Source organism: Ovis aries, chromosome 11, assembly GCF_016772045.2.
Source record: "Ovis aries strain OAR_USU_Benz2616 breed Rambouillet chromosome 11, ARS-UI_Ramb_v3.0, whole genome shotgun sequence".
Classification (NCBI taxonomy): domain Eukaryota; kingdom Metazoa; phylum Chordata; class Mammalia; order Artiodactyla; family Bovidae; genus Ovis; species Ovis aries.
Genome location: NC_056064.1, coordinates 17,820,885 through 17,847,083, shown reverse-complemented (window position 1 = coordinate 17,847,083; position 26,199 = coordinate 17,820,885). Strand labels below are relative to the sequence as shown.

The 26,199-nt window shown below is 37.6% G+C and overlaps 1 protein-coding gene across 2 annotated transcripts in view; it reads left to right on the top strand.

Annotated features, from left to right (window-relative positions):
* Positions 1-261: 261 nt before the first annotated feature.
* The window catches only part of ATAD5 (ATPase family AAA domain containing 5), a 34,354-nt gene continuing 8,416 nt past the window's right edge, over positions 262-26,199 (top strand). For both annotated transcript variants that reach the window (XM_012185358.4, XM_012185356.4), the window contains exons 1-17: positions 262-690; positions 3,615-5,524; positions 6,384-6,480; positions 9,628-9,783; positions 11,157-11,292; positions 11,873-11,954; positions 13,628-13,812; positions 15,468-15,625; positions 16,110-16,269; positions 16,721-17,047; positions 19,669-19,765; positions 21,343-21,422; positions 21,645-21,787; positions 21,874-22,024; positions 23,624-23,800; positions 24,529-24,662; positions 25,305-25,398. In XM_012185358.4, coding sequence (XP_012040748.2) covers positions 625-690; positions 3,615-5,524; positions 6,384-6,480; positions 9,628-9,783; positions 11,157-11,292; positions 11,873-11,954; positions 13,628-13,812; positions 15,468-15,625; positions 16,110-16,269; positions 16,721-17,047; positions 19,669-19,765; positions 21,343-21,422; positions 21,645-21,787; positions 21,874-22,024; positions 23,624-23,800; positions 24,529-24,662; positions 25,305-25,398 — 4,153 coding nt within the window. In that variant the 5' untranslated portion in view covers positions 262-624. The remainder of the gene's footprint in view (positions 691-3,614; positions 5,525-6,383; positions 6,481-9,627; positions 9,784-11,156; positions 11,293-11,872; positions 11,955-13,627; positions 13,813-15,467; positions 15,626-16,109; positions 16,270-16,720; positions 17,048-19,668; positions 19,766-21,342; positions 21,423-21,644; positions 21,788-21,873; positions 22,025-23,623; positions 23,801-24,528; positions 24,663-25,304; positions 25,399-26,199) is intronic.

Here is a 26,199-nt window from a genome sequence, read left to right as displayed (position 1 = left end):
ATCTCACAGGCGGCCGAAAAAAAGTATACGGTTTTAATTTTGCCACCAACTGCCTTAGTCAAAGCACATCTTCATCCGTGAAACGGAGCGTTAGACGTTTGAAATCGGCAAACTCCCCGCTACTTTAAGATTCTCGATCAAACAGTCCCGCCTCCCGCAGGTTTGGCAAAGCAGTATTTTGGCCCTCTGGGCTCACCGTCCGCGCAGCGTCCGGAAGCAACCTAAGCTCCGCCCCCTGCGCTCCAGTCGGCGCGAAAACCCAATTGACAAGAACTCCCTCCGAAGCCCAGGGGTTGCTTCTGCGTTCGACCTGCTTTTCCCGCGGGACCGCCAGCCCCGATCACACAGGACTAGAGCGCCCGCCTTGGGGGCACCCCAAGCTCATCGACCACGCTCGAGGGTTCTCGCTGCCCGCGCTTTCTTACCGCCTCTTCCCTCGTTCAACTCGGCTGAGCTGGGCCCAGCCTCTGCGACCACCCCGGGCCGTGGGCGCGGGGGAGTCCGAGGTGGACCCCGCGGCCCAGGTCCTCTCTCCTGCTGGAGTCGGCCGCCTCCATGGCCTCCAGACAAGCCGGGCCGGGCAGCTCAAGGTCCTAGGAACTGGTATTCCGGAGAGCAGGGAGCATGGTGGGGGTCCTGGCCATGGCGGCGACAGCTGCTCCCCCTCTGGTGAAGGACTACGAGATTGAGGTGAGCTTGAATATCTCCGTTTGTGAGGAGTGATCCCAGTTTAGAACCTATGAGGGCAAAGGAGGGACCTGGTGAGGCCCCACAGAGTTGTGACATTGTGTGCGACAATTGCTGGGGTGTATCGTTTCTTGAAGACGTGATAGGTCCTGACAAACGTTAGGGGTGTGATGTTTGCGGGGACTTCAGGATGCCTTGTTAAGGACCAGTTCCCAGATCCTGAAATGTTGAAACTGGATATTTTGGCCTTGGTTAATGTCATGAAGGATCCCATGGTCTAGTTTGAGTTTATGATAAAGAAGCAGAGAACTTTAACGTTGAAAAGAATCTTTGAGTTCTACTTGTCCACCCAAATCCACCGGCTCTAGGAATACCGATTAGATTGTCACTACAGGAATCAAACAGAACCCTTCATTTAAAAGTCACTTTCTCATTCTTCTATAGCTTAAGATACTGCAGTTAGAAGTCCCACCTTGCCATACTGTTTTTCTCTTGTGTTCATCAAGTTTCAGGGGAATGTACTAGCAGTTGTTATAAAGAGCTTCTAACACCATGAAGTAGTGAAGTAGCATCTTAAAGTAGATGGTTGCTGTTTTTTACACCTTTTCATCTCAGGCTGGCATTCTATCTGATGTATGTATGCACTGTATATATGTCCTTGAAGTGAGCCAAGATGTATATTCACTTATGTAACTGGGACTCTTTCTTTTTAGAATTGAGTTCTGTTGTCCACTTGTTATTAGTTGTTATGTGGGTGCTTGTTTGCTAAATCAAGGCACTTGCTCTGCTTGTCTTAGGTGTGAAAAGAAATTTTAATACTGGAATCACACAGTTCTTGCTTTTTGTTTGGGCAGTTCTCCCCTCTTTTTGTTACAGTTTCTGCTTTTTATGCCTGGCTTAGAGGGTTATTTCATAGTAATAATATTTACTGTTCAGTATTGGTAGAGTATATCAACTCTGTGATGAGGTGTTATTATCTGTATTCTGTGGATGAGAGGTTAAGTAGTAATTAAAAGTAAGTTAAACTAGGTTATTGTTGTTCAGTCATTAAATTGTGTCTGACTCTTTGTGACCCCATGAATTACAGCATGCCAGGGGGGCATGCCAGGGGGTCCTGGCCATGGCAGCGACAGCTGCCCCCCGCTCTGGTGAAGGACTACAAGATTCCCTGAGTTTGCTCAAACTCACATCCACTGAGTCAGTGATGCCATCCGACCATCTAAATTAGGCTAGAAGAAGTAAATTAGAAAACTAAAAGTAATTTGCTTAAGGTCCCACACTAGTAGAACCATCACTTGAACTTAGATCTGCCTAACTCCAGAGCCTATGGTATACTGCCTCTGATACCAGTTCAGGATAATAATACTAACAACTAAATAGTATTTTCTTCTACTACATTTATCACTTCATTTTAAGAGGTAAAATTTTAATCTGTCTGTAATTTATTTTGCCTTATATTTATCCAAAGGGTTAGAAATTTGCCCCAGTACTTTTTATTAACTAATTCTTTGCCCACTGACTTGAGTGCTGTTATTATCATATGCCAATTCTTAAATATCTAAGTCTTTTTCTGGTTTTCTAATCGGTTCTGTTCAGTTGCCTATTCATGCATCAGTGCTATGCTTTAATCATGATAGCTTTATAATACATGTTAATTTTCTAGAAGTATAATTTCTTGATTACTTATCTTAAAAAAAAGGTTTCTTTATTATTCTGGCAAGTTTATTCTAGCAAATGAACTGAAGGAAATTAAAAATAACGAAAAGACTGATGGAGTTTTTTTTATAAGGGCAATGACTAGTGTAGGAGTCAGGCAGTAACTGTTTTAATCAGTTCAGTTCAATTGCTTGGTCATGTCTGACTCTGCTACCCCATGGACTGCAGCACGCCAGGTTTCCCTGTGCATCGGCAACTCCTGGAGCTTGCTCAAACCCATGTCCATTGAATCGGTGGTGCCATCCAACCACCTCATTCTCTGTTGTCCCATTCTCTTCCCGCCTTCAGTCTTTTCCCAGCATCAGGGTGAAACTCCACAGTACTGGAGTTTTAGTTTCAGATCAATCCTTCCAATGAATATTCAAGACTGATTTCCTTTAGGATTGACTGGTTTGATCTCCTTGCAGTCCAAGGGACTCACTCTCAAGAGTCTTCTCCAACACCACAGTTCAAAAGCATCAATTCTTCGGCATTCAGCCTTCTTTATAGTTCAACTCCCACATTTGTACATGACTACTGGAAAAACCAGAGCTTTGACTGTACTGACCTTTGTCATCAAAGTAATGTCTTTGCTCTTTCATATGCTGTCTAGGTTGGTCATAGGTTTTCTTCCAAGGAGCAAGTATCTGTTTTGTTTTAATAGCATATTAAAATACTGGAAAATCTTATTTATTTGTAGAAAATGCCCACTATAATTTTTGCTTAATTAGTAAATTTTGGGATCCTAGGCTTGTTCCCTGTGTACCTGTTTCTTGGAAATAGTTAGAATAATTTGTTTACTTTTAGCTAAAAACCCATAAAGGGAATGGAAATAATATTTATAAAGTTCCTATCATGGGTCAGACTTTATGTATTTGTATGTAACATGTTCATTGCAAATTCTGTTGGAGTGTGTGGCACTATTTGAAGGTTATTAAATGAACAGAGGCCAACAGTAATTAATGTGTTTGTACACAAATACAGTGTCCTTGAAACTTTCTATTGAAGTATACATACAGTAAAGTACACAAGTTATAATTGTGTAACTCAACGTGACATTGAGATTTGATTGTACGTTTAAGTTTAAAGTTCTTTTTCTTCCTAATATATCATGTTTATCAAGTAAGGAAGCCTTCTTTTTTAATCCCATTACATAAGATAATAAATCCATGTTTAAACTGTATAGTATTTTGCTTGAAATAAGTGCTTTTTTTCTTCTTTTAAATTGATAGGCGTGCAAGAAGCGAAGGAAAGACGATGACAGAACTTCTTGCAGAACAATCACCAAGTATTTATCACCCATGGAGAAGACTGGAGACAGGGTTTTCTCTCCACCCAAATCCAATAATATTCTGGATTACTTTAGAAAGACTCCATTCACAAATGAGAAGACTCAGACAACAAAAAAGTGCAAGACAAAGTCATCCACACCATTGCCTGCTGACAGCGGCAAAGACTCTTTGGAAATGCTCTCAAATACACAGTGTAAGAAGAGAAGAAAGAGACTAAATTTATCTCATCGACTAAGTAGTATTAAAACTGAACATAAAACTCCAATTGACATTAACAGTGATGAGAGCAAAGAAGACTGTAGTTTAGATAGCGATTTTGTGGAAAGTAGTGCTTCCGCTTTACTTGACAAGAAACATGTCGAGGTACTTGCAGAAAGTATTCAAAGTCTCAAAAAACAGTCAAGCACTGTGACCTCCAAAAAAAGTTCCAGGAAAGTAAATCCTAAACATGGGCCCTCAAAAAACGATTGCAGAACACTGAGAAAAAGGAAGCACCGAGAGGTCATAGGTCTATCTGAAAGCTTACCCTTAGCAGAGGAACTAAATCTCCTTAAAAAAGATGGTAACAATAGTAAACAGATAAGGCCTGCCCTAACTAATGAAATCGAAAGTGCTGTAAATGATGCTGAGCCTAGAGATCAAATGACTGAGATAGCCCCATTAAAGGATAGTACAGTAACTGTCTCATATGAGGAATTTTTAAAAAGTCACAAGGAAAATAAAGTGGAGCAGACACCAGACTCTACAGTGTCAATTTGTATTCCTTCTGAAACTGTTGAGGATACAGTCAGAAGTGGTTCTATGAGTGACCCTGAAACCTATGAAATTTCCCAACAGACCCGCTTTAAAACAGTCACTGTTCTCGCGCAGGTTCACCCTATCCCCCCCAAAAAGACAGGGAGAATACCCTCCATTTTCTTGAAACAAAAGCAGGTGGAAATGGAAAGTAGTCTGTCTGATCCTGAGAATGAACAGGCAGTTCAGAAAAGAAAATCTAACGTGGTTATACACGAGGAAGAACTAGAATTGGCGGTGTTGGAAACTGGAAGCTCTGATGCTGTGAAACCTAAATGCACTCCAGAAGAAAGACAACAGTTTATGAAAGCATTTAGGCAGCCAGTATCAGATACACTTAAAAATGGAGTCAAGAAGTCTTCTGATAAGCAGAAAGAGCTCAATGAAAAATCTTTAAATGAGGAAGAAAACGATAGTAATTCTAAAAAAATTGTGGAAAATCCTAATATCCAAATGGTTTCAAATCATGGCAGTTCACAGCCCCACATTGATAAAGGAAGTTTTCCTAAGGAGAAAAGTAAAACACTGAAGAAAAAGAATAAAAAAATGTTAGAGACTGGTGGTATTCCAACTGAAAATAGAGAGGGAAATACTCAGGAAAAAGAAACAACTCTTTCCTTTAAAGAGAAGCAAAATCAGAACAGTCTTAGAATGAGTTTAAGACAAAAGAAAACAGAACTCAAAAACAGCACATTGTTTAACAGGGAAAGCCTTGTTTGTGAACGTACAGCAAATGATGACCCTAAGATTTCCTCTCTGTGTAATAATAAGTCTTCAAAAAAAACCAGCTTACCAGTTAAGGATAAGGTTATACAGTCTAAAGCTGAGGCTGAAGACAGCTTGGGAAATGTTTCTACACCCAAATCAAGCAGAAGATCTGTAAGAAGTAGCAGCACGCCTGCTGCAATAATCGTCCGAGGTACTGATTCTGAAGATGCGCAAGAGGATAGTCCAGTCAAAGCTTCGACTCCAAAAGCAGCCAGCTTATCAGAGAAGCATCGCTTATATACAGCGGAATTAATCACCATACCTTCTGATTCAGAGAGTCCTATTAGGTAAAAGTTCTGTTTTGTTCTCCGGTTCTGAATATTCTGTGTAAGTTATTAGATTTGAAGGAAAAGACGTCAAGCACTGGAGAGTAGTTTGGTGTTTTTTTTCCCCCTAGAACACAGCTTATTTATAAGAAAAAGAAAACAGGGTTTCAAAAATGTGGCTTATTTTCCATACTTAAAGTCAGGCATGCTTTCAGAGGAATTCTGGATGTATTTTAGATGAGCTTTACACTCTTGTTTATCATAGTTGCTAATTCCTGGAGGAATATCCTTCAAATAAGAATTCTGTGCATTTAGCAAACATGAGATTAAAAATAAGTTATAGAACTTTAGGTAAACTGAGCCATATACTATGAGGTATATACTTGCATGCTGGTTCTGGCTAATGTAAGATTTTTGAAGTGAAGTGAAGTAGAGTGAAAGTTGCTCAGCCTTGTCCGTCTCTGTGACCCCATGGACTGTAGTCCATAGAATTCTCCAGGCCAGAATGCTGGAGTGGGTAGCCTTTCCCTTCTCCAGGAGATCTTCCCAACTCAGGGATCGAACCCAGGTCTCCCACATTGCAGGCGGATTCTTTACCAGCTGAGCTATCAGGGAAGATAAGAAAGATCTTAGGGACTAATTTTCTGGAAAACTTAAGATTTACAAAAGAAGCTTTATGTTTTCTAAGAGTTTAACATTGAGTTTGGCTTACATTGGAACCAGTAACTTGAAACTAATGGAGGGTTTTATTTTTTTTGTTTTGTATTTCAGAACTGTCCGGAAATTAGAGCTCTAGTTAGTTGTTTACTAAATTTAATTGAAATTCTTAGACATTATAATCATAAAAATATTTGTCAATATCTTTCTGGTTTGCTTTCAGAATGAAATTCACCAGAATTAGTACTCCAAAAAAATCTAAGATAAGGTTTAAGAAATCTGAAGCTGCTGATGAAGATTTTGAGACTCAGACTAGAAAGGTAATTGAAATATTAGGGAGTCCTGTAAGTGGTATTCTGTTTTCTAAAACAACAACCACTATTTTTGCAAGTGATATGCCAAAAGAAGATTCACATAATTCATAGATTCCTTTATGTTAACTACAACCCTTTACTGTTTTCGACTGTTCACTCCGTGAGTTAGCTTATTAAAAAATCAATATATCTTATTGTGAGATGAAAGCAATTGATAAAGATCCTGTAGTTTACTTAGAAAAGGTGTTCTCTTTTTAAAAATTTATTTATTTATCCGTTTATTTAGGCTTGTCCAGGTCTTGGTTGCAGCATGTGGGATCTTTAGTTGGAGCATGCAAACTCTTAGTTGTGGCATGGGAGATCTAGTTCCCTGACTAGAGATTGAACCTCAACCCCCTGCGTTGGGAGTGCAGCGTCTCACCCACTAGACCGCCAGGGAAGTCCCAGAAAAGATGTTCTTAATCGCAGTTATATTCCAATCATTTTCCTTAAGGCTGGTTACAGAAATAAGCATGATTGAATTTTTGTTTTACTTCTCTAGATGAGAGGCTAAAAAGTGGGGTCTCTCAACCCTGGTACTGTTGACATTATGGGCTGGATAATTCGTTGTTGTGGGGGACTGTCTCATGCATTATAGGGTGTTTAACAGTAACCCTGGTGTCTACACGAGATGCCAGTGGCAGTCCAACTCGCCCAACATTGGCAACCAAAAATATCTCCAGACATTACTAAATATCCCCAGGAGGGAAAAATCACCCCACCCAGTTGAAAACCACTACCACTATCGTGAATGGAGAATGTGTAGGAATAGTTTAGCTGCTTTTGTGAAACAGACTGCTTATCCCCTCCGTGAAAGAATTGGATTCTCTCTTGGGTGAGTAGATACAAATGTGTGTGTGTGTAAAAAGCTACCAGGGTGATTCTAATGTAATTCTTGGGAGAAAGCCCCCTGCCACAGAAAGTTGGTATCTCCTTTGTTTTTCGTTAACAGCTGTCCTTTTTTTTTTTTTTTTTTTTTTTGACAGCTTATCACATTCCAGGTATTATGCTTAGTACTCATACCATTAATCTCATGAAGTAAATATTTAGCCCTCTTTTGAAGGACAGTGGTGCCAAAGAAGGTTAAAACGTTTTTGAGAGTTGAAGTGATACACAGTGCATTTTAAGCTGGGGGCATGGGAAGAGGGCTACCAGAAGCTGATAAATAGGAAGAAAGTAGAGAACTATCAGGACGGAAGTTGCTGTTACATTAGGAGTAAGTAAGAGCTGGCAGGACAGGCAGCTCGGTCTCAAAGGAGGGTATTGGAAACTATTTTTTGAGGTGATAGGATTATGGTTGATTTTAATTTCCTTCATTTTTCTGTTTTCTGTTTTTCTATAAATAAGAACTTTTAAAAACTTTAATCAGAAAAATAGCTATTAAGAAAAAAACAATTTCAAGTAATAGTAGAACTTGCCAAAATGCACGTGTGTTTTTTTTCCCACACATGTACTAAAACAGATCTCTTTGTTAACTGGTTCAGTGATGGAGTTGTTAATTTAAATTAAGCTGTATTATTACCCTAAGGTTTATCACCAGCCTGTCAAAACTTTTGCTACCAGAACAACAGATATCTATCACTCTACTCCTGTAAAGCAAATCCCTAACATTCCTAACTTCCTTATGTACTGAATATCCATGCCTGTTCTTTTTTATTTTTTTATGCCTATTCTCGTCAACATTTTTTAAAAAACATTTTAAAAGTTTTGAAGAAATAACAAACGTTCATTTAAAAAACAGTAGTATATACATATAAAAATGAAAGCTTTAAAAAAATTTTTCCTTCTTATTCTGTAAGGGTAACCCACTTTGAATAGTTACAAGTTTATTAGTCCAGACGTTTTCCTGTGCTTAGAGATCGTATAATGTAAACTGTTTTATAGCTTGTTTGCAATTTGTTTTTAATACAGATATAAAACCTTACAAACTCAAAATATGGAAAACACATTATCTGGAAGATAATATTTGAATACACAGAGTCGCTTAGTACATCAGTGACAGAGCCAGACCTGCAGGGTAGACTTTGCTGTTTTCTATGCCTACTGCCCTTTCAATTTCTCTCCAAAGGATTCAGCCTAAAAGTGACTAAAAACAAAGAAAAGATGCCATGAAGATGGAAATAACCAACCATTCCAATCTGTACAGACATCTTTTTTTTTTTTTTCTGTAATTTTTGTACACAGTCATCTTTCTGGGTGTTTTTTAACAAATGTAATTATGTTTATCTGGATAGCTTTCAAGTAAAAAAATGAAGGCAAACCAAGTATAATTAGACACATTTTAATTTCATTTCCATGGTAAAGTTTGAATGGGCGTTTTTTTGGTTTTTTATTTGGTGCTTCTGTGATTATATTTTTCCATTATGTATATATTTCGTGGATTTCAGTTTTTAGAGCACTTTCAGGCTCATAGCAAAGCTGAGCAACAGGTGCAGGTTTCCCATATAGCCTCTGCTGCCACATAGGCAAAGCCTCCCCCGTTATCAGTATCAGAATAGTGCACTGGTTATCGTTGGTGAACTTACATTAATGCAGCATTATCACCCAATGTCCATGTTTGTTTATTTATTTATTTGTCTTTCCAAAAAACATTTATTTATTTATTTAGACTTGCTTTGCAAAGGCTGTCTCTAGTTGCAGCAAGTGGGGGCTACTTTTTGTTGCGGAGTCCAGAATTCTCTTGTGGGGCCCAGGCTCTAGAGCCCTGGCTTCAACAGTTGTGGGAATGGGCTTAGTTGCTCCGTGGCATGTAGAATCTTCTTGGACCAGGGCTCAAACCCATGTCCCCTGCATTGGCAGGCAGATTCTTATCCATTCTGCCACCAAGGAAGTCCTCATAGTTTAAGTTAAGGCTTACTCTTGGTGTTGCATAATCTGTGGATTTAGATAAATGTATACTGACATGTATCCACCGTTACATTAATAGTACCATCCAGAGTAGTTTTGCTGCCTTAACAATCCCTGTTAAGGGATTGCTCTGCCTGTTCATCCCTTCCTTTTCCCCTGACAACCACCTGTCTTTTTACTCTCTCTAAAGTTTTGTCTTTTCTGTTTTTTCTGTTATTAAATATAATTTGCCAGAAACCTAAATTATTATTTCACATTTGTGTTTAGGTAAGCCGTGCTTCAAAAAATGTATCAAAAGCAAAACAATTGATTGAAAAAGCAAAAGCTTTGCATATTAGTAAGTCAAAATCTACTGAAGAAGTAGTGACACCTTTAAGGCGTTCATCTAGACATCAGACGCTTCCTGAAAGATCAGAAACAGAAGTAAGTATTACAGATATTTAGTGGTATAAATTTTGTTCTCTTCTGTTTGAAATGAGAGAAGGAAACCATTATAAAATTATAAGATAGAGTACTTGTAGGAAGCCTTGAAGTGGTAGGAAGAATATAATTTTCCATTCTTTTTTAAAGGACTTTGGCTTTCTTTTGCCCACAGAATACAATCTGAATCCTTATTGTCATTGAAGACCCTTCATACACAGAACTAGCTCCTATCTTTCCTCAAAACAAGCCCCTTCCTCAAATACACACTTTCCACTGTCTTACTAAATTATTCATTTATCTCCAAAGGGTACAGTTTTAACTCTTTTAAGTTTGTAGTTTCAGCTTAAAATGTGTATTAGGTACTCAGTCCTACTGGAGGAATTCCTACTTAGATTTTAAGATCCTGCTAAATGCCACCATCTTCTGTTTTTTAAAAACTACAACAACAACAATTTTATTACAGACATATAGCTTTATTAGAGAGATATAACTTTCATACCATGTAGTTTGCTGTTTAAAGTATGCAATTCAGTCATAGAGTTGTGCATCCATCACCAGATCAATTTTAGAACATTTTAATACCTCCAAAAGAACCCCCATTGTCCTTAGCTGTCACCTCCCAATCTCCCCTCCCTCAGCCCTAGCCAAACCATATAGATTTGTCTGTTCTGGACATTTAATGCAAGTGATATATTATCACATGTAATACTGTGTGATCCATTGTATCTGGCTTCTCTCATTTAGCATAATGTTTCAAAGGTTCATCCATGTTGTAGCATTAGTGTTTTCTTTCTTTTTATTGCCAAATAATACCCCATTATATGGAAATACCACATGTGGTATACGGGAATACCACAACTAACGTCCATCAGTTATTGGACGTTAAACTAGCTCTCCCTCTGTCCCCTAAACCCTGGTTCTAACCTTGATGCCATCTCTAGACTTTCATTTGTCTATGTTTCAAGGGCCTGCTCTTGCCTATGCATAGTAGATACTCAGAGATATATACCAACCATATGAGTACTTACCAAACTTCATCTAATATTTTTCTAGGATATATAGTTCTGAAAGGGGATAGCTAGAATTTTTATAGCTTGGTTGTATTGATTCTTTTATCTGGAATATAGTTTGTTAGTTGCTTCTTTAAAACAGAAAACTATGATCATAATAAATCTTTTTGATCATGTGAACTTGTATGGTGTAAGCACAGACTACTGCCATTCATATCATGTATTTTTTGTATCAAATAGTTTCTGACAGGGAGATGTATGAAATTACTAAATGTGATTTTCTTTTCTATGACTTCTAGCACTATAATCTTTTTGAAATTGTAATAACATCATGTTATTAAAAATTTTTTTTCTTATTCTTAGGACTCTCTAATAATAATAAGTTCAAGTCCTCCTAGTCCTCCTCCTGTAAAGCATCCTGAGAAAAATCAGAAGAAACTTCAGTGTCTGAATGATGTGTTAGGAAAAAAACTTAACAAGACTCCTAAAAATGTCCCTGGTAATCAGATTTGATAATATCAATGGTGAACATTAGGAGGTTTGAGGGGGATTATATAGTTCTGAATTTTAATTTAATTTAAATTTCTTGTCTTATAACCTTTTAATTATATTAAATATTTATTTTGATGAATAAATGAGTGAAGTTATAGTGTAGTTAGTAAAGAGTTTTACAAAGAGTAAGTGAGTATATTTTAAGTGATTGCATTTCTTTGTATCTATTTAGCCTCAGTTAACTTAGTGATTCTGAAAGCTGACTGATCATCAAAATCATCTGGATAAATTTAAAAAAATGTTAAATTTTTAGGTCCTTTCCTGGACATTACTGACCAAGAGTCTCTAGAGGTGGGTTGTGGGAATCTGTAACTTAGAAAAAAGCTTCCCAGGGAATTCTGATATTGATATTGCCAGATATCAAAATATATATATTGATATATATTTTTTCTATATAATGAGTTGAGAAACCAACTCATTATATAGAAAAATTTTAGTTAAAAAAATTTTTAAAGAGTTCTGAAAGTAATTGAAGGTAAGTGGAGATGATAAGCCTTGATACTAACCTAAGTATTTATTTTTCTAAGGAAAAGTGAAAGTCGCACCTTTATTTCTTACTAGAAAGACTCAGAAGACAGCTGATCCCACCCTTGGTTTTGATGAAAGCAGGTCAGTCTGATACAGATTTTAAAATGCCAAAATATGCTATGGAATGTACTTTGTATTCATTTACTTTGATGAGAAATATTTAAATTATCATTTGAAGCTTTAATAAGTCCATTTTAAAGGATGACAATGTTGACATTGCTACAACTGCAATTTGAAGATCTTGATCTTTTGCAAACATTTTGTGGCCACCTCTAGACAGACTAGTGGAAAAATAAATAGGCAAACCAAAAATACCAAAAAGCTGATTTATGAACCTAGTAAATATTTAATTATCCATTATGTACCAGGCACTGTGTTTGGTACTAGGACTATCATGGAAGTAAGACACATTCCCCATCCTCTTGACTGGTAAAGAACCTGCCTGCCAGTGCAGAAGACTTAAGAGACTCAGGTTTGATCCCTGGGTCAGGAAGATCCCCTAGAGAAGGAAATGGCACCCCACTCCAGTGTTCTTGCCTGGAGAATCCCATGGACAGAGGAACCTGGAAGGCTACAGTCCATAGGGTCGCAAAGAGTTGGACACAGCTGAGTGATTTAGCACACACACACCGTCTTCTTGAGGCTTACATTTTAGAGGAAAGACAATCTCTGATTAAGCTTTAACTGAGCCAACAAGTGAAGAATTGGAGTTGTGCTAAGGAGAGGTACAAAGTTCTATTAAATAGATTTGGTCTGGATAAGAAAGGATTCGCTGAGGAAATGATGCCGGAACTGAAGGATGAGCAGGAGCTCATTGGGGAGGAGCAGTGGTCCATCCAGAGGGACCATCCAGAGTCCCTGTGACTGCAAGGAGCATAGTAAATACAGGAAGTTGAAGGAATGTCCCTGTGACTTGAGCACAGTGAGCAGAGTGTGAGATTATGCTGGAGAGGTGGTACCAGCCCATGTGGGTAGGACCTTTAGGACACATGAATGGATTTTGTCACTATGCTAAGAGCAATGAGAAGCAGTCAGAGGGTTTTAAACATGAATGGAAACTTAAGCATTTGAATTTTGAAAGTTTAATCTGACTGCTGGATTAATTTGGCTGTTGTACAGAGAATGGGATAGAGGAGGGATTAGAGTGGATACAGGAGTCCTGGTGAGAGATAATGAAAGTATGGACCCAAGTATTGGAGAGGATGTATGAAAGATTTTAGGAATGACATTTATTTGTTAATTTTTTGCCACACCATGTGGCTTGTGGGGTTTTAGTTCCCCCACCAGCGATTGAACCTGTGCCCTTGGTAGTGAAAGCGTGAAGTCCTGACCACTGGACCACCAGGGAATTCCCTAGGAAATAAATTTAAGAACGCTTTATGATTAATTGGGCTTCCCTGATAACTCAGTTGGTAAAAACTCTGCCTGCAATGCAGGAACGCTGGTTCGATTCCTGGATCGGGAATATCCGCTAGAGAAGGGATCGGCTACCCACTCCAGTATTCTTGGGTTTCCCTGGTGGCTCATCTGGTAAAGAATCTGCCTGCAATGCTGGAGACCTGGGGTGGATTAATTAGACAGGGGTGCTGGGGGTAGGAGAGTTGACGATGGGAAGATGACACCTAAGTTCTGATCTGGGCTAGTGGGTTGCATAATGGAAGAAGACCAGGTTTAGGGACATTTATCTTATAGTGTATTTTTTTTTAAGTGTTTATAACCTTAGCTATCCTTTTCTCACATTATTTTCTTAAAAGCCAAGATGCATCTGAAAAGTCTCAGGATTGTGATGTGCAGTTTAAAGCAAAGCGTGACTTCCTCATGAGTGGTTTGCCAGATTTGTTGAAACGACAGATTGCAAAGAAAGCTGCTGCGTTAGATGTGTACAATGCAGTGAGCTCCAGTTTCCAGAGAGTCCTTCATGTTCAGCAAAAAGACCATGGTGAGTTTATTATTATGAGATATTTTTAAACATTAGTAGCAATATGAAACTATGTAATTTGGTTTTAGGTGAGACAAAGGTTCAGGTATAATTCTTATGTGGAATTTAAAGTAGCTTTTTATCCTCTCTATTCCTGGAAAATCCCATCAACAGAGGACCCTGGTGGGCTACAGTCCATGGAGTCACGAAGAGTCGGATACGACTGAGCAACTAAACCAGCACTACCACATCCTCTCTGCTGCAGCCTTGGGCTGAGAAAGGGGGTGGGGCAGGAAAGCCGAAGCCCTTAACCCTGATGCCAGGGGAGGGCAGGCACGTGTGTGGAGCTGAAGTGAATGCTCTCCAGAGAGGTGCTGTCTTCTTGAAATCTGAGCCTGTATGTGCACAGATCGTCTTTTAAGAGTTTCTTAGAGGAACTCCATCCCTGTCTGTCCAGTCTGCAGCTCACTGTTTAAGAGAAATCTGTTTGCCTCCTTGCTGTAACAGCTTGTGCTGTTTGGTACCACACAAGTATCTTGTGAACCATCTCCTGGAGTTGGTAACAGGGAGCCGTGCTCCACTGTTCTAGCTCTCTCTACCGTCACATGTACTGCACTCGAGAGCAAGATGTTTACACAAGCCTTGTAGGATGGTGTTAACTTGATCTTGATCTAATTCTCTGTGGATTCAAGCGCTCTGGTAACCACAGTCTTTCTTTACCTATTTAGTTTTTATAAATACTAATCATATACAGAGCCTTCTATCTTTGCTTTGTTGTTGTTCCTGGAAAGTGTTAGTCACTTCAGTCATGTCTGACTCTTTGTGACCCCATGGACTCCGTCCATGGAATTCAGAGGCAAGAATACTGGAATGGGTAGCCATTCCTTCTCCTGCGGATCTTCCCAGCCCTGGGATCACCGGGGTCTCCTGCATTGCAGGCAGGCTCTTTACTGTCTGAGCCACCCGGGAACCCCCCTGTTGTTGTTCCAACCTAGTGCTTTTTGTCAGGGCAGAAACAGTTATGTTCTTCTCAGCTGGCTTTGTGGTTCGGTTTGGTGTAGTCCCTCTACTCATGAAATGTTCACTATGTTCTGTTCTCGTTTCTTTTCCTTTTATGTTTCTGACCTTGATGGTTTTTGAGTTTTATTTAGCCTGTCCTTTCTGTGTTGTATGGAGAAGTTCCCAGTCAGCCTTTCTAATAATATTCTACTTTTCCTTTTCTCTCAGTTCCTCTATGGCCATTCAGTGGATGAAACCTTTCTTGTTACTTTCACCAGCTCAGTTTTATAAAGCATTTTCTAATAGTATGTTCAACTATAGAAATTAGTTATACTTTTCCTTAGGATATGCCCATGATCACCTAGTAATAGAATCTGGATTTCAGGATGCTAATTGCCCCTGAAATTTTTAACCTGAGTAGCAAGGTTGATTTAAAAAAATGAAAAATGTGCTAATATTTGCTTATTTTTAACAATTGGGAGGGAAGACTAGGTAATTTTTATTAACTTGTTACAGGTGAGGATTTTGTTCCTGGGTACTCCTTTGAATTTTGAAACTTTTGTGTTAACTGTGTAGTTGTTGTTGAGTCTGTTTGTGTTTGTTGACTTGGCATTTGGTAAATGGATAAGCATGTGAAGAATGAAGGTATTTAATGTTACTTTTCTATTTTTCTTTAGGGTGCCATTTGTGGCGTTTGAAACCACCCACTTGTCCTCTCTTAACTAAACTTAAAGAACTAAATACTAAAGTAATAGATCTCTCAAAATGTGTTATGGCTCTTGGTGAATTTTCAACATTGAATTCAAATTCGAAAAGTAGTAATTCCACTGTTGTGGTAAGTATGAGAGCAGTCAACATTATAGGATGTTTCCTTCACATTTTTCAGAGGGAAAAAATTTTACGTGTCTACTATTGGAGCCTAAAGATCATCTCTTCCTGGAGTCCAATTTTAAAAAATAAATCCCAATTGACATATAAATCTCTTTTAAATTCTCTGAGAGCTTTAAAAACATTTTAAGAGTTAATGATAAGCAGTTTTAAAAAGAATATTAGATTATATAGTACATTTAGATACTTTGTCAGTCAAAATTATACTCTAATAAATGTATAAAATACAATTCATTTAAAAAAGAAAAATAAAAATATGAACTAAGTCCTTCTAAAGCTATGCAAATGCAGCTTTGCCATCAAGGGTTGTATTTAATGACTAAAGTTAATCCTACCCTGATGTAGACTTATAAACAGAAAATAATTGGTAGTATTCTGATTAAACTATTATTAGAATATGAGTTTAATTGAACATTGGTTTTTTATTGCAGTTTATGGGGAGAAGGAAAGATTTGACTGAAGAAGCAAGAAATCTTTTGTTGGAGGAAATTAGGTGGTCAAATCCCAGATTTCCTTTGAGGAAATACTTCTCTTTGCTTCTAAAAAAGCGAACTGAGCACCAGGTACTTTCTGAGTGTCATTGTAAACAAGGTTAGTGATAAATATTATCATTTCCATTAACATTTCAGTTTTGAAAATGCTGAGGTTAGCTGTTAACTCTTGGAAGTGGTCACCACTGAGAGAACTTTTCTTGTGGTTGACGGTGAGGTTTGTTCAACTAAAGTAAAGCATATTATGTGATGCATTGTTGGCCTCTGCTGGCTTCCAGAGTGGCCAACCCCAAAACAGCTTTAATTATGTTAAAATACTAATAATTTATTTAAGGAAAGTCTTAGATGAGGTAGTTTTTATAGCCTGTTCAAAAGGCAGTCTAAATAACAAGATAGCAACTAGCTTTCAGCATCCAATATTTGATTCTTGGCTTTTCATTTTATAGTAATAAGGCTATTGGGTATTTTGAAGTGATATTAAGATTATTAGGTAATAAAATTAGTTTTCTGTTGATTGGTAAGCATGTGCATTTCTGTAATTTCCCAAATAGAAAGTCCACAACTTGAACCCATTGTCAGCCGAAAAGAAACCAAAAGGAAACGAGTGGAAATGGAAAACCATAAATCCAAAAGAAGGAAACCAAATGAATATTTAGAAAGTCCAAGAAAGATAAATGGGAAACCAGAAGAACTTGACAAAAGAAACAACTCCAGTGGGATAAAGCTAGATTCTTCCAAAGGTTTGTTTCCTAAAACATCCAGGAAGAAACAAACAGCTTTGAATACAAGGTGTAAAGTGGAAACAACAGTAGAAGATCCTGATGTTCTGATAATAGATGATGACAAAGAGTCTTCATCAGAAGGGTCTTCTATTCCAGGTAAATTAGATTCTTTTCTCCTTCTGGTCCTATACGTTTTTTGTTTGTTTTTAACCTCTCGTTTTCCCCCTCTTTATTAATGTATGCTCATTGCAGCATTCAAACAAAATAAGACGTGGAAGCCTCACTGATTAGGGTCTTACAGATAAACCACATTTAACAGATTTCTGTTTGGCCGTTGATTTTTCTGTGCTTCCGTAAATACGTATGCCTTTTTAAAAACTTGGGATCACACTCTACCTATTATTTTACACCTGTTTCACTGATTTTTCTGGCATAGTCCCATTTGGTTATCTAGCGTATCTGGAGTATTCTATTGAACTAATTAATTTATTCATTTAGAGTATGTTTTGATCATTTGTACAGCAAGTCTTTTTTTTTTTAGTTGAAGTATACTTGGTTTACAACGTTGTGTCAGTTTCAGGTATGCCTCAAAGTGAATCAGTTATACATGTACGTAAATGCATTCTTTCTTTTAGCTTCTTTTCCCGTGTGGGCCATTACAGAGTATTGAGGAGTGTTCCCTGTGCTATATAGCCGACTCTTACTAGTTATCTGTTTTATATATAGTAGGGTGTATATGTCAGTCCCAGTCTCCCAGTTTATCTCTCCTTCCATCTGTGATTGTGCTTCGGTTTTGTAAAAATGTTCATTTGTTCCCTTTTTTTAGATTCCAGATATAAGTGATATCACATGATATTTTTCTTTCTGTGTCTGTCTTACATCACTCAGTATGACAATACTAGACCTATCCATCTATAATTCTTTTAAACTATTTTCATGCATTGCTCCACTAAATGAAGTGCAGATTCCTTAACCCCACAAATTCCATGGGCATTTTGATTTTGTATGTAGGTTAACTTGAAGGGAACTGGTATCTTCCCAATGTTGTCTTCTCTGTCAGGAGTGTAGCCTCTCTCCATTTACTCAGGCTGACCTTATAGAAGGTTCCAATGTATCTTTTTAGTGGTCAAGAAGAGGCTTCGTGAAAAGTATGCTACATTTGTCTTTTAGACATTTCTTATAGTACAAATTATTTTTCATAATTTGCATTTCTTAAAGGCAATACCAAAGAATGCTCAAACTACTGCACAATTTCATTCATCTCACATGCTAGTAAAGTAATGCTTAAAATTCTCCAAGCCAGGCTTCAGCAATACATGAGCTGTGAACTTCCAGATGTTCAAGCTGGTTTTAGAAAATTCAGGGGAACCAGAGATCAAATTGCCAACATCTGATGGATCATGGAAAAAGCAAGAGAGTTCCAGAAAAACATCTATTTCTGCTTTATTGACTATGCCAAAGCCTTTGACTGTGTGGATCACAAGAAACTGTGGAAAAGTCTGAAAGAGATGGGAATACCAGACCACCTGACCTGCCTCTTGAGAAACCTATATGCAGATCAGGAAGCAATAGTTAGAACTGGACATGGAACAACAGACTGGTTCCAAATAGGAAAAGGAGTATGTCAAGGGTGTATATCGTCACCTTGCTTATTTAACTTATATGCAGAGTACATCATGAGAAACGCTGGGCTGGAGGAAGCACAAGCTGGAATCAAGATTGCCAGGAGAAATATCAATAACCTCAGATATGCAGATGATACCACCCTTATGGCAGAAAGTGAAGAAGAACTAAAGAGCCTCTTGATGAAAGTGAAAGAGGAGAGTGAAAAAGTTGGCTTAAAACTCAACATTCAGAAAACCAAGATCATGGCATCTGGTCCCATCACTTCATGGCAAATAGATGGGGAAACAGTGGAAACAATGACTGACTTTGTTTTTGTGAGCTCCAAAATCACTGCGGATAGTGATTGCAGCCATGAAATTAAAAGACTCTTACTCCTTGTAAGGAAAGTTATGACCAACCTAGACAGCATATTGAAAAGCAGAGACATTACTTTGCCAACAAAGGTCCATCTAGTCAAAGCTACAGTTTTTCCAGTGGTCATGCATGGATGTGAGAGTTGGACTGTGAAGAAAGCTGAGTGCTGAAGAATTGATGCTTTTGAACTGTGGTGTTGGAGGAGACTCTTGAGAGTCCCTTGGACTGCAAGGAGATCCAACCAGTCTATCCTAAAGGAGATCAGTCCTGGGTGTTCTTTGGAAGGACTGATGCTGAAGCTGAACCTCCAATACTTTGGCCACCTGATGGGAAGAGCTGACTCATTGGAAAAGACCTTGATGCTGGGAAAGATTGAGGGCAGGAGGAGAAGGGGATGACAGAGGATGAGATGGTTGAATAGCATCACTGACTAAATGGACATGGGTTTGGGTGGACTCCGGGAGTTGATGATGGACAGGGAGGCCCAGTCTGCTGCAGTTCATAGGGTGGCAAAGAGTTGGACACAACTGAGTGACTGAACTGAACTGAGTGCTTTGAGTAACGTTTTTAATGTATACTTTTAAATCTTATAGTCGTAAGACTTTATGGTGGTTAGCTTTTAAGGGGAACAGGTTTGATGAGAAGAATTTTCAATGTAAGGTTTTTAAAATTGCCTTTTTTGGCAATTTATAAATATAAACAAATACTTATTGTTACATGAAACAGTAATGTAAATGTATAAGAATATATGTTTATGTCAAGGAACAAAATACTTCAATACGTATTTTTTTCTTTAGATTCTGGAATTGAAGACATGCTTTGGACGGAAAAGTATCAACCTCAGAACTCCAGTGAACTCATAGGCAATGAGCTAGCTATAAAAAAGTTACATAGGTTGGTAAAATTTATAAAGGAATTGAGAAATAGTTTATGAATCTAGTTTTACTATTTATTTATACTGAAATCTAGAAATTATGGGCTTCCCTGATGACTCAAATGGTAAAGAATCTGCCTGCAATGGAGGAGACTCAGGTTCGATCCCTGGGTCAGGAAGATCCCCTGGAGAAGGGAGTGGCTACCCACTCCAGTATTCTTGCCTGGAGAATCCATGGACAGAGGAGCCTGACAGGCTACTGTCCATGGGATCGCAAAGGGTCAGACACGCGTGAACGACTAACACAACGCTAGAAATTATAAAGTTATACATCACAAGGTAAAATCTTTAAAAAAAATCCAAAGTGAAAAGTAAATGTACCTCTTTTCTCCTGTTTCTACTCCTTACTATTAACAATGTCTTATAAAACTTCCAGAAAAAAATTAATGCATATATTTGCTCTTCCTAACAGATAGGATCATATTATTACTAACTCAGGTGATAATCCTTTGTCTTCAATTCCCACCTCCAAAGAGTTCTGGAAATTGAAAGTTTATTAACTTTATTATATATATAATATTTATTATGACCTTCCCTGATGGCTTAGAGGTAAAGAATCTGCCTGCAGTGCAGGAGATGCGGGTTTGATCCCTGGGTCGGGAAGATCCCCTGGAGAAGGAAAAGGCAGCCCACTCTAGTACTCTTGCCTGGACAGTCCCATGAACAGAGGAGCCTAGAGGGCTACTGTCCATGGAGTCAAAAAGAGTTGGATACAACTTTAGCGACTAAACAGCAACGACAGAAGTTCATTATATATTATCGGTCCCAACCAGAAATATCCAGTGATTATAAATGTACTGCCACAGACCCACTAAAGGTATTATGTGATATGTAGTATATGTTCCAAATTACATTTCTAATATCTGAAAAATCCTAAATTCTAAAACTCACCTGGCCCAAAGGATTTCATACAAGAAATTGGGAGCCATAATAATAAACACTTTGAGATTGGCATTGTTCTAAGTACTTGATAGTTCTTAGCTCATTTGATCCTTAGAATGATCCTATGAGGGTAAATACTGTTCCTCAGGAAGAATGAGTCCTAGAGAGGTTGAGTTATTTGTACGAGGTCATACATCTAAAAAGTGGTGGAGCTCAATTTAAACTCAGGCGGTCTAGCTCCAGATGAGAATTTAAGCTTCCTACTCATAGCATGGTGGATTAGACATCTTTCAAGTCATCGTACAGTCTATTCCATTTCTAAGTTTCTCTGTACTGGTTCCTTATGTGACCATACCATAAGGCATCTTTTTCCCTACCGATGCACTGTTAAGTTTTTCGTTTTGGAGGCTAATTTAAACAATGTCGTAGTGAATATCCTTGCACATATTGTTTTGAGTATTTAGGCAAAATTACTTCATTTTAAAATATTCATGCCAGTGTAAAATTATTTTACTATATAGTTGATTCAAAAGCATCATGGAATTCTTAAAATGTAACAATATACCATACCTTCCCCCCAACAACCATTTTAACATACTGTCTAAAAACTATATTCTGTGGCTTATTTTTATTAACATACATTTTCTTTTGATAGTTGGTTGAAAGACTGGAAAAGAAGAGCTGAATTAGAAGAAGGACAGAATTTGAAGGGAAAAAGAGACGAGAAACAGGAAGGTATTTTGAGTCTTTTTTTTTTCCATTTCACTGAACATTCTTAGATTAGCTAAACACTTTTGTGAGGCTTCTTATTTGGTATCTTATGTTGAGTTTTCTCGTTTTTGTACATTCAATTGCCAACATTTATCGGCAGGAAGTTGTGGGATTTGGTCACCAGGTTTGGTGAGAGAGAACTGCTGCCCATGCGGTTGTTTTATGTGCGTTTGAATGATTTTTCAGATTCGTTGGATAGCAGAGACTTCAAAGGCAGTTCAGATGATGAAGAAGAAAATCGCCTTTGTAATACCGTTCTTATAACAGGGCCAACAGGCGTGGGGAAGACTGCTGCGGTATATGCTTGTGCCCAAGAACTTGGATTTAAGGTTAGTATCAGCTCTAGTGGATGGATACTAATGTAATGAAATGAAATATAAACCATTCTGCCCCTTTTCATGTATTCTTCTTCTAGATATTTGAAGTGAATGCCTCTTCTCAGCGCAGTGGTAGACAAATTCTGTCTCAGCTGAAGGAAGCTACTCAGTCTCATCAAGTAGACAAGCAAGGTGTCAACTCACAGAAACCCTGCTTTTTTAATAGCTACAATATCGGCAGGTCACCAAGTAAGTGAATTATTTTCTTCAAATCATAGCCTTTAAGAAATGAAAATTTAAGAAAAGAATTTTAATAATCAATATTTTGTCATATTTTATCTCTTGCTACTTATATATGTGCCTTTCAAATTTTTCTCAGGTTTTATGTTTTAAAACAAATCTCATGACCATCACATAATTTTACTCATGTATATATATATACTTATTATTTAGCTCTAACTGATGAGGACTTTTTAAAAGCATAATTGCAATATCATAACCAGACTAACAAAGTTAACCACATACCTTAATTTGATCTGATACATAGTCTGATTTCAGTTTTCTGTTGTTTCAAATGGTTCGTTCAAATCAGGATTCAAACAAAGTCCACACCTTAATGTCTCTTAAGTGTCTTTTCATTTCTCTTAACTCCTTCACTCTTTCTCTTCATGTTATTTGTTTGTTGAAGAACATGGGACATTGGTCATAAAAATGTCTCACATTCTGGATTTGGCTGACTGTATGTACGTGGTATCAGTTAATACATTCCTCTTCCTTGTATTTCTTATAAACTGGCAGTTAGATCTGTGGGCTTGATTAGATTCGTTTCCGTTTTGGTGCCGGTGTACATTGGGGCTGTGCTTCCTGTGGTGTCATAGCAAGAGATACATAACAACTGGTTAACCACTTTTAGTGATACTAAGATATTTTTCATTTTAAGATTATACCTCTTCCCTGGTGATGTTAAAATGTCTGATTTTTATGACATGATAGTGATATCTATGGTAATTTTTTTCAAAGCTCAAAATTTCCACTGTTTTTTCAAACATCTATGATACACAAGAAATATAAGATCTCTGAAGGTGAGGGTATAGAAAAAGAATAGGACACAGTCATGGATATGTGCACATATGCTGGTATGTAAAGAAGATTCTGCTCTGAGTCCATTGATAATAACTAGTGCATGTAAAGGCTGAATTGGGGTACTTAGAGAGGAGCAAAGGACAAGCTCTGGGATAAATGCCAGGCTACTGTCAGGCTTCTGAAAGGTGGACATCAGCCATTTGTTTTTAACTTTGTATCCATCTTTCATATCTAGAAAAACATATCGCTTGTAGTACCATTTACTGTGGGCTGAATCAAAGTTGGACTAGAAGGCATGTAATGTGCTCAGTGTACACCAATATCACTTTTCCTCCAGCCTTTAGTTGTGGCATATGAACACTTAAATGCACCATGTGGGATCTAGTTCCCTGACCTGGGATTGAACCAAGGCCCCCTGCATTGGGAGAGTGGAGTCTTAGTCGCTGATGACCAGGGAAGTGCCCCTCTAGCTTCTTTTGACCCCTAGCAGATATAGACAGAGTGAATGGCAGGATTGTGAACATTATTTACTTCAAATATGGAAAAGAGTATCTTTTCCAGATGATTGGCTTTATCTTCTCTACTGATAGGCTAACAATACAGTAATATTTAAGTGTAAAGACTATTTGACTATAAGAATGAAAAAGAATTTTTATATCTTTGCTTTTTAACTGGTAAGAGTAGAATTATACTGTGGATAACTCCATCTTGCCATCTGTTTAATTTTTAGAATATTTGTTTTTAAGTGCAGTTTGTTTTTGGCAGAAAAATTATGCTCCCCCAAGAAGGTTGTTACTTCACCAAGAAAACTTCCTCCGCCATCACCGCAAAGTAGTGGACCAAAGCGAACACTTCCACCTAAAACTTTGGCAAATTATTTTAAAGTGTCTTCTAAGCCAAAAAATAATGAACAAATAGGAGCACTTCTGGAAAATAATAAAGGTAAGACACTAAATTGACAAAGAACCCTGATACATAAAAATTGGATCATATTTCATGAGTTCCTATCGTTATTTATTAAACGTCTAAAGGTCCTACTTGTAGCAGTCTTGATACATTGTTTCAGTTTTGATAGGGGATTTCAGTTTGAGCTTATTCTGTGGAAGTAGTCAATGTTCAATCAAAAGTTGATCTGAAAGAAGATAGAGTACATATATACAATGAATATTATTCATCCCACTAAGAGAAACAAAATAGGGTCATTTGTAGAGACCTGAATGAACCTGGAGGCTATCATACAGAGTGAAGTAAGTTAGAAAACCAAATATCGTACATTAACGCATGTATGTGGAATCTAGAAAAATGGTACAGATAAACCTACTTCCAAGGCAGGAATAGAGACACAGACATAAAGAAGAAACATGTGAACACAGCAGGGGAAGGGGAGGGTGGAATGAATTGTGAGATTAGGATTGACATACATACAGTACCATGTGTAAGGCAGATAGCTGGTGGGAAGCTGCTGTACAGCTCAGAAAGCTCAGCTTGGTGCTCTGTGATGACCTAGATGAGTGGGATAGAAGGTTAGGGTGGGAGGGAGGTCCATGAGGGAGGGGATGTATGTATACAGACAGCTCATTCATGTCATTGTACAGCAGAAACTCACACTACATTGTAAAGTAATTATATTCTAATAAAAAACTTTATATAAAATATTATTTTATATGCAGGAATCAAAAATTCTTTTGAACAGAAACAAATCATTCAGACTAAATCTACAAACACAGCTAATTCAAATGTCAAAGAGTTTGGGGCTGAGGAACCCAACAGAAAAAATGCAACATCCCTCATTCTTTTTGAGGAGGTAGGTTTACAGAGGTATACATTTGTGATATCTCCTGATAAAAGCTTATTCTAGAGGTTACTATATGTGTTACTCTGACGATCTGTAAAACAGCCAAGAAAGTCAGGAATAATTGTGTCTATGACCCTGGTTCAATCCCTGGGTCGGGAAGATCCCCTGGAGAAGAGAATGGCAATCCACTCCAGTATTGTGGCCTAGAGAATCCCATGGACAGAAGAGCCTGGCAGGCTACAGTCCATGGGGTTGCAAAGAGACGGGTCTGACTGAGTGACTAACACTCACTCGTTTCAAATTAAAGTGAATAAAACTGTCAACCATAGAAGAATTTTTTAGGAGCATGATTCATGCAGTTTGATTACTGTTTAGAGTTTGTAAAATTATACTGGCCCATACTTATCCAGTTATATTAATAGGTAACTGTATTTCTTTGGTTTTAATGTTTGATAATTTCTTTACTCTTATAGTAGTGTAAGACATTACACTAGTAATGTAAGTAGTAGTGTAAGTGTGGTGTGAAGTCACACTATTTACAAATTCATAAATTTTGTCTCTGACACATAGTGTATCTACTGTGTATACATAACTGATACTCAAGTATTGTTACTCACTATGTCAGTATCCTAATAACCATTTTATTCTTAGGTTGATGTCATTTTCGAAGAAGATGCTGGATTTTTGAATGCAATCAAAACATTCATGGCAACCACGAAAAGACCTGTAATCCTTACAACAAGTGGTAGGTAACCAGTGATTTTACAGTTAATTACTTTCGGTTAAAATATTTGGGGAAAACTTCTAATTTTGGTTAGATACATTGCTTTAGAAGTCTGCTGGTGAATTAAATTGGTTGTTTTTTCCTGAAGAGGAGGCTTCTAGATCATTTTTATTAATCAACTAAGAATTATTCAAATTTGCAATTGATTTGCAGCCTTCTGTAATTATAAAGCTTAATATATTAACTTGTAAATACCAATGACTTTAAAAAATGGGTACTACTTTGAATTACTGTGTTGGGGTGTTAGATATTTAGGATGCCAACAACAGCCTACCTACACAGATAAAGAAATTTATGGACAAGCCAGTGAAGGGGTTTTGGGAAGAAAAATAACAGATCTTTCTCTTTATCTCTTCCTCATACCTATAATTAGGTCACCAAACCTCATTTACTGGTCAGAATTTTTTATGGAACCTAACCTTTCTGCAGTTCCTTAATATTGAACTTGGTCAGTCCTTAGCCCTTGGTGATGTTTCCATATGGATTAATTGCATATTTTAGCTGAAGTCAGCCATCATCAGTTTCACAGAATTGGTCCCCTTTTCTTTATAATTAGAATTCAGTTTTTAATTTTAAAATTTCATGCAATATTTTTCATTCTATATATTGTATTGTAATATTTTCAATATTTGTTATTGGTGCTATTCAGAATGTCTCTACTATGGGTTTTTGTAGGAAAATGTGTTTGTGTTAGACTCTACTTAGAAATTAATGGCCCATTTAATAGTTAATGATTATACTCTAAAATATCATTAAAATCAT